The following is a 19,016-nucleotide window of genomic DNA, read 5'->3' as shown; positions in this document are numbered from 1 at the left end:
TGAGGGATTTTTTTTCTTTTTTTTTTTTTTTTCAGTTTTCCTTTATATGATTTCAAAGCCTAGAAAAATATCAAGAGTTTCTTTCCTGGAATAAATCTCTTTCTGATTTGCAGTAACTAGAAGTCAATTTTGTTAGTGGACTAATAGGAATAGTAAAAATATATATTACCATTCAACAGAGGTTTTTGTATTTTTTAAGAGGTGGAATATAAGGCATATTAAAATTACACTGAAATTAACTTAATCTTTGGTAATTCAGAAGAGACTTCATTCAGCATATTAAAGAGGCTGCTCAGGTCAGTTTAATGAACAACAATTATTGTGGAATTAAGGATACACAAGAGTATCAGTTAACAGGGAATTCAAATAAACATAATACTAAATAGCAAAATTTGGTTGCTAAATAAGAAGAAACAAAGTCAAAATATCAGAGACAATTATGTTAAATCACAGTAGTCTTACTTTAAATTTCAGTGAAATCTCTCTTTTTGAATTCCCAAAATAAGTACTCCAAATCCCATAGTACTTTCAAGGGGAAAATAATAAAGATTAAAAATAGAATCACTGAGAATAGAAATGGAAGGAAATATATCAAGATAAAGACAAGCTCTTCCTCTTTGCTGCATCCTGGTAACATACCCAACCTAATAACATTTCAAAACAGAGCCAGAGCTCCTTAAAAACACATAGTGCAACCACCTCACTTTAACAGTTTAGAAATAAATTAATGCTAGAATTTGTTACGTTTATTGTGTACATGCCTGAAAAAAAGAAAAAAAAGAGAAGCAGCATTTCCTGGCTTTCCTTGAATTCTTATAAACAGAGAATTCAAAGAAGCAATTACACAAAACAGGTTTTTTTCCTCAATGACTCTTACATGAAATTTCTTAAATGACTTAACATGAGAAACACACTTGGAATAAATGTTTCATTACTTACAGGTTCCTCTTTAACAACTAGACATAAATCACCATCACTGCTCCGAGTACCAAATCCATTTAAAGAGGACCCAACTAAAAAAAGTCTGCTTTCTAGAGAAACAGAAGAGAATTATAAGGTATTATTTAAAATTTAAAATTGGGATGCATGTACTTAAAGGGCATGCAAAACAAGGAAACATACGTGGAAATATCAGCTGAATTTCTCTCTGCAGCTCTGTTCGACAGAGTTCTTTCTTCTTTAAATCACTTACTTGCTGCTGACATGCTTCAAATAACTCCAGTATCTGCTGACTCAACTTGGATGCGCCACAAAAAAAGAAGTAAAAATTTTGTTCAGAAATGTAAAAGTTATTACCGTATTGAGAAGTATAAAATTACTGACAGTATTTTTAAAATATATATTATCTCCTTAACACATTCCAATACAAAACTACCTTTATTCAAGTAACAATAATTACTTAGTAACTGAAATAGATACCAACTTTTACATAGTAAAGTATCACTGACAAGTCACAGAGAATTCATAATGAGTATAATTCACGGGTCATCAAACTACAACCTTCAGTTACTGCCTGTTTTTGTATGGGACTTGAGCTAAGGATGGTTTTGACATTTTTAAAGGGTTATAAAAACAAACAAAAATATGCAACAGAAACCATATGTGAGTGGCAAAGTCTAAAATATTTACTATCTGGCCTTTTAAAGAAGAAGTTTACCCAACCCCTGGTATTCACACCACAAATACCAAATACAACAGACTTTAGAAGAAAAGTCCCTGGTTGTCTATGCTCATGCAAACCACCCTCTTCCCCATTCTTACAACACTGCCCTGAACCCTGCCTTCTTGTGGCCATCTATGGACAGATCTCCCTGTTTACCTATCTGGTTCACACTTTCCCCTCCAACTGATCTCTTGCCATCACCACAGGTGACACCCTTACCTAAAATGGGCTAAGTATCATAACATACTCCCAGCATTTCTGAACTTCTTTTACTCCAATATTTTTTATCAGTGTTACACTCCCAGAGCCATAACATGGTCTTTACAATAAAACAGATCTTCTTTAGCTCTGAAATTTTAAATTCCAATATACTATCTTGGCTTCAATCTCCTGTCCAATTTTCACTTTCTTACCCACCTCATACCTTCTCTAGAACCACACAGACCTGGATTCTCTTGAATCCTTCCTTTTCTCCCAACCCAACAGCACCTGAAATAGCATGATTTCCTTCTCTACGCAGTCTATACCCCACAACGCATCCCTTGAACCACTCTTTTTTATCATGCCTTAACAACATTATACCCTTGTCATGCTCTAACAAAATCCTAATTTTAGGTTCACTACAACTACCTTCTCTGCTCTTATATTTGAGTTGCTAACTTAAAAAAACAAAATCACAAAATTGGTATCTTTCAAATTTATAGTTTAAGAACAAACCTAAGATTGACCCTTCACATCTCTCAGCAATTACTTCCATGTCTCTGGTTAGATATTGCTTCCTTTTTTCACCATCAGCATTCCAAAATGTTTACACCTTTCCTCAAGTTCCCTATACTTATATCTCACTTTCTTTAGCAGATAACTTCACATTAAAGTTTACTAAGAAAATTGAGGATACCAAATGTGACATTCCTCAGCTTCCTAACTACAAACTTGCAAACTACTATCTGTATGAAATCTCATCTCCTTACCTCTCCTGTCAAACTGTCCTCTTCCTCGGTTCAAAGTTAATCCCTCTATCAATACTTCTGTATCCATCCCTTCTGGTAGCCTCTAGGGCACAAATATTCCATCAGTTTTTTTGTCTGTCTTTTGCAGTTTCAGCCTCTCCCTCTCTAGGCCATTCCCCAAGTCCATGCCCAGGCACAAGTCTCACCCATCATTTAAAACAGTTTCTTTTATCATGTTTAGAATACTCATTTTAAGAAGGCAGAGGCAGTCTGGGCAACTTGGCAGTGAAAGAGACATAATTATTTAATATCCCTGAGTAACCATCCCCCCACCCCCCGCCAAAAAAAAGACAAAGCAACTAGGAAAATAAAACAAACAGATCAAACCAAACCAGAACAAAATAAAAATGGCCAACGAATACAGCACAATTGACTACAAATTACTCATGAACCCTAAAATACTGGCAGTTAGGACCCAACACCAATAGCAGCAAGACCCACACGGTATCAGAACATAACAGAAAGAAGATGAAAGGGATCTGGGACAACCCCAAAGCCAGAACATCCAGAAATCAAACTGCCTAGAGGTACTACTTCCCACCCCCTTCCTTAAATTGGCAGGTCCAACTTGGTGTGGAATAGCAACCAAAACTGGGAGGGAGCTTCACAGGCTACAACTCACAAGTAAATGCAAGAGGATCACACAAAGATCAGAAATCTCAAAACTAAGTGAAACTCCCTTCTAAAACACAGCAACACACCAAGGAGAAATTGCCAGTTAAGAGAAATCTAAACTAAGTAGTACAGAGACATTAGGTGTAAAGGAAAGAAAGTCTAAAACTAGAATGATTCTGACTTCCAGAGGACATCTGACAATGTCTGGAAACAGTTTTGGTTATCATATTTGGGGGAATGGGTACGACAGGGTGGTCACTGGCAACCAGCAGGTAGAGGCCAGGATGCCACTGAACATCCTACAATGCACAGGACAATTCCCCGCAGCAAAGATTATCTAACCAAAAACGTTAATATTGTAGAAAGTGAAAAACCCAATCTAGATAAAAGCAGGGAAGGAGAAGAGAAAAGGTCTCAGAAAGTATATTTTTGAATACTACATAGCAACAGAAGAGGATTCCTACAGCCACAAACCTAGCAAAGCTAGCTTATCCAACTCTCCTCATCTAAAAGTAGTATAGGAAAAGTCACCTCACTTAAACACAAATAACAGAAAAGAACTGGAATCTCAAAAAGAGAGGTGAGAATGGGAGGACAGAAAAAAAATATTTGAAGAAATAATGTTTAAAAAGGATTCTAGTCAATTCACATACAAAGTTTTTATAAGAAAAATGAGAAGAGTAACATTCCTAAAGATAACGAAGCATACCAGAAAGATACGCCCACAAAACTAATGAACATTTTAATATAATATGTAGAACCAAGGTTTTTTCTCTCATGTTTTAATTTCCTAAAAAGATAACTGACTATAAAGTATACATACCAGCAAAAAATAATTGGGAATTTACATTTTTTATATTATCAAAAGCAGTTAAAAGTATGAAATACTTGGAAATATATTAAACAAAAGATATACAAAATCTGTACACTGAAAATTATAAATATTGATGAGAGAAATTAAACACCTAAATAAATGGAGAGATAGAAGAAAAAAGTTGAAGGATTTACCATACCTAACTTCTAGACTTAACCATACAGCTACAGTAATCAAAACAGTACAGCACTGGGAAAAGGACAGACAAAAAAGATAACAAAACAGAATACTGAAATATTTATGAATGAAATGATATGATACCTGGAATTTGCTTCAAACTAATAAGGGAGGGAGGTATAGACAAAATAAGATTGGTCAAATGTCAGTAATTGTTACAGCTTGGTGTTATGAGGATTTATAATACTATATTCTATTTCTGAATATATTTGATACTTTCCATAATAAAAAGCTTTTTTTTTTAAAGCTTTTTTAAAAAGGCATCTATCTTTACAAAAAGACTTGAAAAAGGTTTCCAGTTAAAGTGGTTAATATAAAATTTTAAATGGCGCTTGAATAATTAAGTTTTATCCACTCAGAGCAGGGTATTAGTATTAATTAGTATTAATCCACTTAGTATTTGGCCCTGTAGGCCAAATACTGCCTCTGGCCTGTTCTGTAGGGCCAGCAAACTAAAAATGATCCTTACATTTTTAAAGCATTGTTTAAAAAAGAAAAGAAAAGAAAATGTGACAGGGGGCCCATGTAGCTCACAGGTCTAAAATATTTACTAACTGGCCCTTTATAGAAAAAGTTTTGCCAACCCCATGATCTAGAGAATCAGTTAGGCAGATCAAAACTGCTACAAGTCAGAGTAGGTACTCAACATTTGTTGAATAACAAAAAGAAATAAATTTCTTGGGAATTCCCTGGCAGTGCAGTGATTAAGACTTGGAGCTTTCACTGCAGTTGCCCAGGTTCAATCCCTGGTCCGGGAACTAAGGTTCTGCAAGCCGCACAGTGTGGCCAAAAAAAAAAGAAAGCAAGAAAGAAATTTCTTTACAACAATGCCCAAATGAAATGTTATTACATTTAAAACATTTTTTCATCTGAATGATCATGTTCATGTAGAAACATTCACATATGAAAAAATTTATGATTAGGTAGAAAATATGAAATTCCATATATTTGCTCCTCTTCTTTTTTCTACATTCTACATTCGTAGAACATTTCTTCTCTCTCAAGTACTACTACAATGGAGACCTAGTAGACTGTTATACAAATGAAATTTCCTCCCTATCTAGCCGCCTTATTGATTATCCTACACCAGACATATAGAGTCCAAGTAAGACAAAAACTCAAAAGAAATGCACATATATGCTGAAACAAGACTTCTCTTGCTTAAATTTAGAGAAATATTTCAGAAGATGGCTCAATGGTCTTATAATTCTGGAAAAATAGAGGAATGCATGATATGAAATCTCCTTGGCTGAATATTTAGATCATATATGTAATAAGCTGACTATGCATAACGGCATTTCAAGACTTTGTTTTTGTTTCATTCGAAAGTAAAATTTTCCTAATCGTTAGTTTAAAAAAAATAAAACTATTGCAACAAAGTATCTGTAAAATACATTATTCTTAAAGTTGTTTAAATCTCTACAATACTACCAGTTTAGGCTGCCTGCCAAGATCTGTTACTTTAATTTAAAATTAATTGTAGAAGATATCTATTTCTCACTGTATGTAAAAATTATATCTTCTCAAAATTGTATAAAAAATAAGATTTACATAATAGTTTAAAATATTAAAATTAATATTTGTTCCAAATATAAATGTTGCTTTTTCCTAAAAAATATTATAACCTGTCCTCAAACTCAGGCTCAAACCAAATTACCAATAAAGTTATCATTGTCTGAGATCAACACAAGCCATTAAAGACAAGTTAAGTATGGATTTAGATTCAGAAAAGTTTTTAAATGTGTCAGTAAATAAAGCTTCAGGTATAACTTTTGCATGGTATTCTCAGCAGATTCTCCATTTGTCCCTGTTAGCTGGGTCCCCATGTAAAAGAAAGTGAAAAAACCTTTCAGCTGGGAGTATCAAGACCTGATCACTTACTATAATACATGAAAATTGCTAACAGGGTTTGGGCTAAATATAAGTGCCATCTACAAACAACAAACACAAATTAGCAATGAGCTTTCAAGACAGGAGAAATAAAGTTAAATATGGTCCGGAAAACAGGTCATTAGTTCACAAACACTTCAACAAAAACTAGCAATTCCTCAGGCTCTCTCATTGCCACAATCTTTGTTACACATGTAACTGTAGAAAAAGTTAGTACCAATTACTCAGTAAAATAAAGGTAGTTATGAAATAAAAGTTTAAATTCATTCTTGATACTGAATTCCCTTTCTCTTCAAATTAAATAAAATAGAATCAGGAAAATGTCATGCTGAAAACAACCCACTCTTTATTAGTGTGTTAAATTACTATGTTTTTGTGTGTGTGGCCACAATGCAGAGCCTTCATTGGCTTACAAGATAATAAGCCAATTAAGATAAGCCTTCATTGGTTTATCTTAATCAAGATAAATTAATCTCTTGATTAATTTATCAACTGGTACACTGATTAGGCAGTTTGAATTACTGATTTTTTTCCCTGAACCCTGACTGCTTTTAGGGACATACTATTACCTGAACTTAGCCAAGAAAGAATTGCCTAATAAAAGGAGGATGAAAAATAACAAACAAAACAAGCTTTCATTTGAGAATCTCTTGTGCTGAGTCCTGGTCTAGATTTTCTACATGAATTTGCACCTCAGTGGCTTTAAAACTTTTTTGACAGACACACACATTATAAAGATAGAGCCCCAAGAATAAATTTAACCAAGGAGGTAAAAGATCTGTACACTGAAAACTATAAAACACTGGTGAGAGAAATTAAAGACTACAAATAAATGGAAAGATATCCCATTCATGGATCCGAAGAATTAAAATTGTTAAAATGTCCATAGTACCCAAAGCTATCTACAGATTCAATGCAATGCCTATCAAAATTCCAGTGGTCTTTCAAACAGAAATAGAAAAAGCAATCCTAAAATTCATATGGAACCACCAATGACCCAGAATAGCTACAGCAGTCTTACGCAAGAAGAACAAAGCTGGACACGTGACACTTTCTGATTTCAAATTCTATTACAAAGCTATAGTAATCAAAACAGTATAGTACTGGCATAAAAATGGACACACAGACCAATGAACATAATAGAGAGCCCAGGAAAAAACCCATGCACATATGGTTAACTAAAAGGTGTCAAGACTATACAACAGAAAAAGCATAGTCTTCAACAGTGTTGGGAAACCTGGATATCCACAGGCAAAAGAAGGAAAATGGGCCCTTACCTTACTCCATACACAAAAATCAACTCAAAATGGATTAAAGATTTAATTGTAAGACCTGAAACTGTAAAACTCATATAAGAAAACATAAGGGGAAAGCTCCATGACCTTGGTCTTGACAATGATTTTTCAGATTTGACACCAAAAGCACAGGCAACAAAACGAAAATCAACAAGCGGAGCTACGTCAAATAAAAAAGTTTCTGTACAGCAAAAAAAAAATCAACAAAATGAAAAAGCAGCATAAAGAATGGGAGAAAATATTTGCAAACCATGTATCTGAGAAGGGGTTAATATCCAAAATACATAAGAAACTCATACAACTCAGTAGCAAAAATACAAATGACCCAATTTAAAAATGGACAAAGGACCTAAAGAGACATTTTTCCAAAGAAGACATAACAAATGGCCAACAGGTACATGAAAAGATGTTCAGTATTACTTAGCATCAGGAAAATGCAAATCAAAACCACAATGAGGGGCTTCCTTGGTGGCGCAATGGTTGAGAATCTGCCTGCCAATGCAGGGGACACGGGTTCGAGCCCTGGTCTGGGAAGATCCCACATGCCACGGAGCAACTAGGCCCGTGAGCCACAACTACTAAGCCTGCGCGTCTGGAGCCTGTGCTCCACAACAAGAGAGGCCGCGATAGTGAGAGGACCACGCACTGCGATGAAGAGTGGCCCCGCTTGCCGCAACTAGAGAAAGCCCTCGCACAGAAACAAAGACCCAACACAGCCAAAAATAAATAAATAAAAAATAATTAAATAAAAAACCACAATGAGATATCGCCTCACACTTGTTAAGATGGCTATTACCAAGAAGTCAAAAGATAAGTGTTGGCGAGGATGTGGAGAAAAGGGAACCCTTATACAGTATTCATAGGAAGTACAACCATATTGGAAAACAGCAAGGAGATTCCTCAAAAAATTAAAAATAGAACTACCATATGTTCTAGCTATCCCACTTCTGGATATATATCCAAAGGAAAAAAGTCTCTATCTCAACAAGGAATCTGCACTCCCATGTTCATTGCAGCATTATTCACAGTAGCCAAGATATGGAGAAAACCTAAGTGTCCACTGATGGATGAATGGATAAAGAAAATGTGTGTGTGTGTGTGTATACATACATAATGGAATATCATTTGGCCTTAAAAAGGAAGGAAATTCTGCCATTTGCAACATGGATGAACCTGGAAGACATTACGCTAAATGAAATGAGCTAGACACAGAAAGACAAATACTGCATGACCTCACTTACATGTGGACTCTAAAAAAGTCAAATTCACAGTAGCAGAGAGTGGAATGGCAGTTATTAGGGGCTGAGGAGTAGGATGAGGAAAGTGGAGAAATATTGCTCAAAGGGGACAAACTTTCAGTTATAAGATGAATAACTTCTGGAGACATAATGTACAATTACAGTGAATACGTTCAGTTAATAATGTATTGTACACTTGAAATTTGCTAAGAGAGTAGATTTCAAGTGTTCTCATCACAAAAAAATGTAACTATGTGAGGTGATGAATACCACCTTAATTATCCTGATTATCGTAATCATTTCACAACGTACACATACATCAAAACATCATGTATACCTTAAATAGATACAATTTTTATTTGTTACTCATATCTCAGTAAAGCTGGAAAAAAACTGATAGGAGATGTGGGCATATACATTTGTTCTGTTTCTAAATAAGGTGGAATATTGAAAATTTTAAAGATAGAGCCTCTGAAAAATCTGCAAAGTAACTGTCCCCAAATTGTTCCTCCTAGGGTGCCAAGAGGGTCCATAAAATTTGCTCCTTTCCAAAACTGAACATTACACAAGAAATCTTGAACAATTCATTCATAATCATCTTTTTACTTTATACTCAGTACCAAGAAAACCTCATCCTATCCTCATCTCAACTCAAAATTCAAAATCAATTACTTCAATTCACATAATATCTTCAAACTACCCAGAATTTTCAAAAAACAGTTATTATAGATGAAATTCAGGAGTTGAGATAACTCTGATTCCTCTACAGCCTCTTTTTTGTCCAGGCAACCATATCTTCACCTAAAAGCTAGAGTGAAATAAAAGTTAAAATCCAGAAAAGTACCTCAGATTTTTTCACTGAGAAGAGTTCTGTTTGCTAATATAGCAACTTGAAAAACAGAGAAAAGACTTCAAAATGGAGGAAAAATTTAAACTCAGAACGTACTCATTTTCAAAAATTTAATTTTTTATGTTTAATTCTCAAACTAATTAAAACTTCTATTAACACAATATTTCCCCGGAACTTACTAAAGCAGCTGACTGATTTATTATTAATAGTAAATTCATTATTACCAATGTTAAGTGAGCTCTTTACACTACCCAGCAAATACTGTTTCAAACCTTCTCCACTATTCTTAAACCTCAGACATCCCATTTCATCTTCTCTACTGTCAACAGATAACCTTGCATAGTAATTCAGAGAGAAAACATGAAGAAGCCACTCAACTATGGAAACTCCGTTAACTTCTCCATACCATATCTACAAATCTACCTATCTTCCTTTTACCTACACCTATCCTCTCCTCCTATATCCTCCAGTTCCAAAAAGCTTTTCTCTAACCTAAAGCCAATCACTCCACCTATAGGCAGGACCCATGCCCTTTCCACCTTCTAAGGAATCTTTCCCATAAACATTTATATGTGCTTAAAGTTTCTTCCACCTCAAAAACAAAACAAAAAAACTCCTTTGTTCCAACTTCCCATCTTTGGCTCCTCCTCTTCACAGCCAAACTTCCCAAAACAGTTGTAAATAAGCTTAGTTTCCATATCTGTTTTCCTACCCTTTCCTCAACCTATTTCAATCAGTCTTGGATCCAGGCTCACCACTCCCTCTAGACAATCATACCCATCCTCTTGGCTTCAATTATCATCTACATGCCAATGATCACCAAATGTACACTTCTGGTCAATACCTTTCCTCTAAATTCCAGATCTATATGTATTTTTTTTTAATTTATTTTAATATTTATTTTTGGCTGTGTTGGGTCTTTGTTTCTGTGCGAGGGCTTTCTCTAGTTGCGGCAAGCGGGGGCCACTCTTCATCGCGGTGCGCAGGCCTCTCACTATCGCGGCCTCTCTTGTTGTGGAGCACAGGCTCCAGACGCGCAGGCTCAGTAGTTGTGCCTCACGGGCCTAGTTGCTCCGTGGCATGTGGGATCTTCCCAGACCAGGGCTCGAACCCGTGTCCCCTGCATTGGCAGGCAGATTCTCAACCACTGCGCCACCAGGGAAGCCCCAGATCTATATGTATTAAACTATCAACTCTAAATATCTAATTTGATGTTTCAAATGCACATTTAAGACAACATGTCCACAGAACTCATGACATCCCTGCTCACCCTTCAATTCCTATTAAATACACATACTCCTAAAACTTGCTCCTCTTGCATTTTGTTCTGTCTCAGTGAATGGTACCACCATGCATCCAGTTATAGAAGCCAGAAATTTGAGAGTAATCTTCAATATTTTCTTCTCTATCTAAACCAGCGGTTCTCAGCTAGAGGCAATTCTGCCCCCCCCCCCCGCCCCGGGGACATCCGGCAATGTCTATAGACATTTTTAGTTGTCATAACCAGCGATAAGTGGCATCTAGTGAGTTGAAGCCAGGAATGTGGCTAAACATCCCAGGATGCAGATGCTTAGATGACCTAATCTCTAATCCATCAACAAATCCTATCAATTTCACTTCCCCCAACACAGCTTAAATCCAGTTTTTCTTCATCTTAACTACCAGCACTTCCTAATTCAAGGCACCATTACCTTTCACCTAGTACCCAACCATAAATTCCCTACATCCACACTTGTTCAACTGCTTAAAATGAAGTCAGAATAATTTTAACTCATCTCTTTCCTGCTTAAAAAACTCCGAAACCAATCAAACTCTAGCCACCTTGGCCTCCTTTCAGTTCTTTGCATACTCCATGCTCCCTTCTACAATTTTTAGGACCCTCAAATACGCTGTTCCCTCTCTCTAAAGCATTCTCTCCACCCCCACTACTCTTTCACTAGTTAACTCCTACTCACCCTTCAGATCTCAGCTCAAACATTACCTCCTCTAGACCATCACTGAAACTTCAAATAAACTCTCTTACCACTCTGCAATTTTCCTTTATAGCACTTATATAAATAAAACTGCGATTTGCATGATTATTTTTTAATGGCTCTCCCTCTCACTATACTGTATGTACATGTTAAAGAGACCATGTACGTTTACCAAAATGCTGTAGCACAACATTGTAGCATATAGCTGGCACTCACAAATATTTGCTGGATACTAAAAAAATACAGAATCTCATCTACTTCAAGAGTTTCAATTGTCACTTCTATTTCAGGTGACTTCAGGATTCATATCTCTGTCCCCAGGCCTGCTTCTGAAATACATATGGCCAGTTCAGCTACAACATGTTTTTCTACAATACTGATTAGCTTACAGACAATTGGTAAATAAGGGAACAGTATCAATTTAATGTATTAATTGGGTTGATTTGTATGTGGAGCTGAAATTGTGGAATTATAACCTTACAAGGAAAAAAAAAAAAAAAAAAAAAAAGCCCTCAGCTTGGCTGCTCACAGGCAGGAGTCCTTATAGATCTAAGACAACTAAAAATAAGCATCCATATCCAGGGTTCCCACTTGATAAGCATACGCCCAGACTCACACAGCTCTCTGCTGGTGCATTTCCTTCTGAGTCTATCTTAACAGCGGACTCACTGACTCAGAGCGCCACTTTTAACTGCCTTGTCTCAGGGCCCTCCACAAGCCAGCATATCTCAACTCTGTATTGTATATTTTTAATATCCCATGCAGCAGCATCCAACCATGCTAAGCCACCTACCTGGTCTGTCCAAGTCACTTCCTAGGATATCGATTATTATTCTTGATAGTGTTCCGGTTACAAAACTGCTTAGGTTTTGAGTAGTGTCCTCCAGCCCTATTTCCCCATAGCCCTATATTCTTCGTGTGCAATCTGCAGAACATGAGGTCTTTCAAGAGCACAAACGTTACAGAAGATTTCCCCATAGTTCCAAATAACTCTTGACTACTTCCTCAATCAGCTTACACACCCAAAATCTGGGTTCCTTATCTCTGTTAACAGTCCAGAATCAAATCATTAAAGTTACTGATATCTCTCTCTCTCTCTCTCCCTCTCCCCCCTATATTCAATCATTCCACACATCTATCAATTTTTCTTATGCATGGTCTCTCACATCTTTTCCACCACCAACCGCCGTAACTGAAAGCTTCAGCACCTCTCATCTGAAAGAATTTGATAATTAATAGCCTTCAAGGTAATCATCCAACTTCCAGGCCCTCCTTATTCCAAACCAAACTCCACTATACGCTAAGAACTATCTTCCCAAAAATGCAAATCTAATTGGGCTAGTCCTCTACTCAAAAACCTTCAACGGCATTCTACTGTGCATTCAAAGCCTCAAACTACTGCTCCACTTTTATTTCTCACTGAACCTCCCACTCATTTTACAATCCAGCAGAGATAAACAGAGGTAAACCATACAAACTACTGAGCACGCTGCTGGCAAAGAAAGACACTCAGTAAACATTAGCTATTACTGCCACAGATTATCAGCTATTATAGTCAGTCCTAAGAATGTCATCTCCCTACTCTTGATTTTAAGCATCTTAAGTTCCTCCTGTTTGTATTATTAGAGATGAGGGTCAAATCTTGTTTGTGTCACTTACTAGCTGTGACCTTGAGCAAGTTATTTAGCTTTCTGAGCCTCAGTAAAATTAGGATAATATCCATGTCATGGGGTTGTTGAAAAGACTAAGTAACATAGCATATGTAGAATGCCTAGGAGAAGAGACAGCAATAAATGTTAGTTTTCTTAAAAAGTGTTCACTTAAAGAACGGACACAGAACTAACTACTTGCCTTCTTTCTCCCACAACTAGGCAAGTACAGAGTAGCACTCAAAGAAATTGGTTTAACAACAGAATATTATCTTTATCCCTTGAGATAAGTGCTTAGGCCAAAACCATAAGATTTAGGACAATCTTTTTCTATGCTACTAAGCAAAGAAAAATTTACTGATATGGAACCATACTTTACTAGGTGATTTATACTGACTAATGTGAATCATGTTATTACATTTACTGAGACTCAATATATCCTTGATCCATATGCAGAACTAGTAGTTATTTAGTTAGTTCTAAGAATTAACTATTACAAACATACAAATAAATACATGCAAAAATAGAGAGGTTCAATACTCATGCATAATATATTCCATAAAAATGGCCCTACCTGCATGTATATATCAAAAACCCACACGTAGTAAAAGGTTGTTATATCATCATTCAAAGAATTGGTCTCATGGGATTTATACCACAGGCTTTCACAATATAGTATTACATGAGTTTCTTTAAAATGAGAAAGCAAAGAAAGGACAAAGAGTCGAGGGGGGGTGGGGGGGGGTACCAAAACATCCCAAGTTAGTCACTCTGCTTTTGCCTTCCTCCCACTGGTATTGCCTAAATGCTTTTCCTACTTCACAGTAAGAAAAGTATGACAGCCTTTTTCTTAAACAGTGCTGGGACAACTGGACCAAGAGCAAAAAATTAAGTTAGATCCCCTACTTCACACCAAATATAAAGATTAACTCAAAATGGATCAAAGACCTAAATCTAAGAACACTATAAAACTCTTAGGATAACATGGAGGCATTAATTTTTGTGACCCTGGATTAGGCAATGGTTTCTTAGATATGCCACCAGAAGCTCAAGTAACCAAAGAAAAACAAACTGGACTTCATCAAAATGAAAAGCTTTTGTGCTTCAAAGGAGACCATCAAGAAAGTAAAAAGACACACCACAGAATAGAAGAATATATTTGCAAATCATCTATCTGATAAAAGTCTAGTATTCAGAACATATAAACAACTCTTACAGCTCAACAAGAACAACAACAAAAACAATTTAAAAATGGACAAAGGATCTGAATAGACAATTCTCCAAAGAAGATACACATTCCAACACACAAATGAAAAGATGATCAACATCATTAGTCATTAGGAAAATGCAAACCAAAATCACAATGAGATACCATTTCGCACCCACTAGGTTATAACCCACCTGGTTATAATCAAGAAGACAAACAATAACAAGTGTTGGCAAAGATGTGAAGAAACTGGAACACTCACACACTGCTGGTAGAAATGTAAAATGGTGCAGCCACTTTAGAAAATACGTTGGCAATTCCTCAAAAAGTTATACATAGAGCTACTGCATAACTCTGCAATTTCACCCCTAGGTATAGACCCAAGAGAAATGAAAACATGTCCACACAAAAACTTGTACACAGATATTCATAGCAGAATAGTCAAAAAGTGGAAACAGCCCAAAAATCCACCAACTGAGGAATGCACAAATAAAATACTGTTTATCTATACAATGGAATATTACTCAGCTATAAAAAGGAATAAAGAACTGAGAAATGCTATGACATGGATGAATCTTGAAAACATGCTAAGTGAAAGAATCAAGACCACATATTGTATGACTCCATTTACATGAAATGTTCAAAACAGACAAATCCATACTGATAAAAAATCGATTAGTGGTTGCCAGAGGCTGTGGGAGAGGGGCAGAGATGAGAAAGGAACTGCTACTGGGTACAAGGTGTCTTTTGGGGATGATGAAAATGTACTGGAATTAGACAGTGGTAATGGCTGCACAACCTTGTGAATATAATAAAAACCACTCAATCATACACTTTAAAAGAGTGAATTTTATGGGGACTTACTTTCCTGGTGGCACAGTGGTTAAGAATCCGCCTGCCAATGCAGGGGACATGGGTTCAAGCCCTGGTCCGGGAAGATGCCACATGCCGCTGAGCAACTAAGCCCATGTGCCACAACTACTGAAGCCTGTGCACCTAGAGCCTGTGCTCCGCAACAAGAGAAGCCACTGCAATGAGAAGCCCGCGTACCACAATGAAGAGTAGCCCCCGCTCGCCCAACTAGAGAAAGCCCGTGTGCAGCAACGAAGACCCAACGCAGCCAAAAAAATAAATAAATAAAATAATGAATTTTATGATACAATTACATCTCAATTAAAGACAAAAGGAATGATAGGAGAATAAAAAGCAGCACAACTGAGGAATGAAGCAAGTGTTCCTTTTTGACCCAACATTTTCTGTACACTTACTATGTTCCAGACCTATGCTGGTTGCTAGGAACCCAAAGATGAGTAAAGCAAAGTCACTACACTCTTTTCAGGCTCCTTCTCCTTAGCCTACAAATGTCATTATTTCTCCAGAGTAGAGCAGCTTTGAAAATGCAAAAACAACAAATATAAGCCACAGACAATTCAAGAGAATGCAGATATTTACATTATAAACTCTTCTAAATTACCCAGAATTTTTTTTTTAGGTTTCACTAAATATGGGGAGAGAGAAGAGATATGCTTCTAATACTGGTATTAAATAACTCATTGTTCCCCACTGCTGATAATGTCATTTCCCAAGAATTATTATTTTAAGAGCTTCATTTCATTTATTTGAAATTTTTTTTACAAATAATGTTTTTGATAAATCTTTCCTGATCATATCCCTTTGGAAGTATTACTTTCTCACTGACTCCTGGGTTCTCTATTTTTGACATTAAAAACCTCATGATAAAAACAAATATCCCAAAAGATGCTTTTTAATACTTTACTACAATATCCATATGAAAGCTTGTTTTTCTGTAATAAGAATAGGTAACGACAGAATTCTCTAAACTAAGAAATCAAACATTTTAGGCTTTAATCCCAGATTTTTATGAATCACAGAAAATCTGATATCCTGATATGAAAGCTGCATTTCCAAAGAAGAACAGCTCACAAAAATCAAAGAATCAAATTTAGACAGAAAACTGAATAGTAGTTTAAATTGTGCAAAAAAGGGCATGTTCTACTTCATCCACGACATTAGATATTTCTGATACTTTTAATACACTATTTATATTAACTTCCCAAAAGATAAAACTAAAATCTACATTAAAATTACCTTATCTTTGGCCTCAGGCAGTGTGATTTCTCTAGGTTCTAAAAATGGTATTTCTCGAAAAGGTGGAACACCTCTGACTATATCTGGTACATAGTGTGTATGAAACAATGGCGGCATTGAGTATCTTCTTTCACCTGATAAAGGCACTATGTGGTTAACTATAGTTGGCTCTTGGTGAGGTGAATGGAAACGTTGTCGTTTACCATCAAGAGGAAGATTCTTTTCATCGCTTAATCTCCTGAAAACAAACAATATACCTTAGTGATTAAAGATATAATTTTCTGATTACAAATAGAAAACACTAAAAATATATAAATAGATGACAATACTGACTTTTTCAGTGAGGCCACATTATTAGCTCTAAATGAATCTTAAAATATTCATTTTCGGCATAAGAGATGCCTTAGAGAACACTTTGGAAAAAATGTGTAATAATGATGCATTTTTTAAAAAAACAAACCACATATATACATTAGGGTTGGTCTCCTGCATTTGAACTACCACAATACTTCATATCAGCAGCAAAAACTTGGCAGGAGAATTTCTATTTATAGAATCACTAACAATAAAAGATCCAAACTCTAACATAAGGAGGATAAGATTAACTGAACTGAGTGCTATATATAAAAAAGGGCTCTTTGAGAACACCTATGTTCTGGTTTATCAGTAGGAAAGACCAAATTAAGAGAGACAGTTACGTTTTAAAAAAGCTTTATATAAAGACATTGGACAACTAAAGAAATCTGAAAATGAACTGCATTTCAGATAACAGTATTGTATTAATGTTAAATTTCTTGGGCATGAACAATATATTTATTGGTTATACAAGAGAATATCCTTGTTCTTAGGAGGAACGCACTGATGTGTTGCGGGGTAAAGTGCAACGATGTCAACAACCTTCTTTCATATCACTCAGAAAAAAAGTAGGGGTAGGGAAGGAAAAAGGCAGAATAAAACAAATCTCGCAGAACCGATGAATCTAGGAAAACCACATACAGGTGTTCATTGTACTACTCTTCAAATTTTTCAGGAGGCTTAAAAATATTCAAGACAAAAAGGGAAAAACAATTTAAAAGTAATTATTTGAGGGAAAAGAAAGGTATTTACTTTATTAAGTTGTTTACACCATAGGAAATTATCCAATTCCTTTTGAACTCTAAAATTTTATGAGTCATAGCCACCTGAAGGTTTTTATTTTAATACTCTTGGGATTATGTCAATTACTCTCTCCTTGACAGACCCACAAAATAACTGGTACTCCTACTCACAGGTAAAGATGCTAAAAACATAAGTTTAGGGGGCTTCCCTGGTGGCGCAGTGGTTGAGAATCCGCCTGCCAATGCAGAGGACACGGGTTCGAGTCCTGGTCTGGGAGGATCCCACATGCCGCAGAGCAACTAGGCCAATGAGCCACAACTACTGAGCCTGCGTGTCTGGAGCCTGTGCTCCGCAACAGGAGAGGCCGCGATAGTGAGAGGCCCGCGCATCGCGATGAAGAGTGGCTCCCACTTGCCACAACTGGAGAAAGCCCTCGCACAGAAACGAAGACCCAACACAGCCAAAAATAAATAAATAAAATTTTTTTTTTAAAAAACATAAGTTTATATTTTATTTTTTTTATTATATTTTAAAATGTATTTATTCATTTATTTTTGGCTGTGTTGGATCTTTGTTGCTGCGTGCGGGCTTTCTCTAGTTGCAGCGAGCGGGGTCTTCATTGTGGTGTGCAGGCTTCTCATTGCGGTGGCTTCTCTTGTTGCACAGCATGGGCTCTAGGCGCATGGGCTTTAGTAGTTGTGGCACGTGGGCTCAGTAGTTGTGGCTCATGGGCTCTAGAGCGCAGGCTCAGTAGTTGTGGTGCACAGGTTTAGTTGCTCCGCAGCATGTGCGATCTTCCCCGACCAGGGCTCGAACCTGTGTCCCCTGCATTGGCAGGCGAATTCTTAACCACTGCGCCACCATGGGAAGCCATGAGAGAAGCCCCTTTAACACTTTTTAAACATAAAATTTAGAGCTTTATATGCTGAATATCTTCTATTGAGAATGTCAATTTTAGTTTTAAAAATACATACGTATAATTATGAACTAGTGGAATTTATTTTCATTCATGATTCACAAATGGGCTAGCAAGGCAACTTCTAAAAAATGAAAATTTGAATAAAGTCAATAATTTAAGCATCATTATATAGTTTTCCACAATGACAACTTTGAAGAACAATTCACAGTGCTTCTAAGTATGCGATGTAGAGCCAAACCACCTGGTTTCAAATCCCAGCTATGCTACTTCTACCTGAATAACCAGATTATTACTTCTGTGCGCTTCAGCTTTCTCCTCAAAAGAAGAGGCGTAACAGTACTTACCTCATAAAGTGTTGTGAAACTTAGTCAAACCATTATTTGCAAAGTCCTTAGAACAATGCCTACTACACATAGTGAGTGATCAATGATTCTTAGCTAGTGTTATTT

The 19,016-nt window shown here is 36.3% G+C and overlaps 1 protein-coding gene across 2 annotated transcripts in view; it reads right to left on the bottom strand.

The window, feature by feature from the left end:
* Nucleotides 1–19,016, bottom strand: part of TENT2 (terminal nucleotidyltransferase 2) — a 58,450-nt gene that overhangs the window by 31,963 nt on the left and 7,471 nt on the right. For both annotated transcript variants that reach the window (XM_068535564.1, XM_068535563.1), the window contains exons 5-7: nucleotides 16,551–16,788; nucleotides 1,123–1,237; nucleotides 940–1,031 (exon numbers count right to left, since the gene is read on the bottom strand). In XM_068535564.1, coding sequence (XP_068391665.1) covers nucleotides 940–1,031; nucleotides 1,123–1,237; nucleotides 16,551–16,788 — 445 coding nt within the window. The remainder of the gene's footprint in view (nucleotides 1–939; nucleotides 1,032–1,122; nucleotides 1,238–16,550; nucleotides 16,789–19,016) is intronic.

The sequence above is a fragment of the Eschrichtius robustus genome, chromosome 2 (genome assembly GCF_028021215.1).
Source record: "Eschrichtius robustus isolate mEscRob2 chromosome 2, mEscRob2.pri, whole genome shotgun sequence".
NCBI lineage: Eukaryota > Metazoa > Chordata > Mammalia > Artiodactyla > Eschrichtiidae > Eschrichtius > Eschrichtius robustus.
This window is presented reverse-complemented; position numbering and strand designations above follow the sequence as displayed.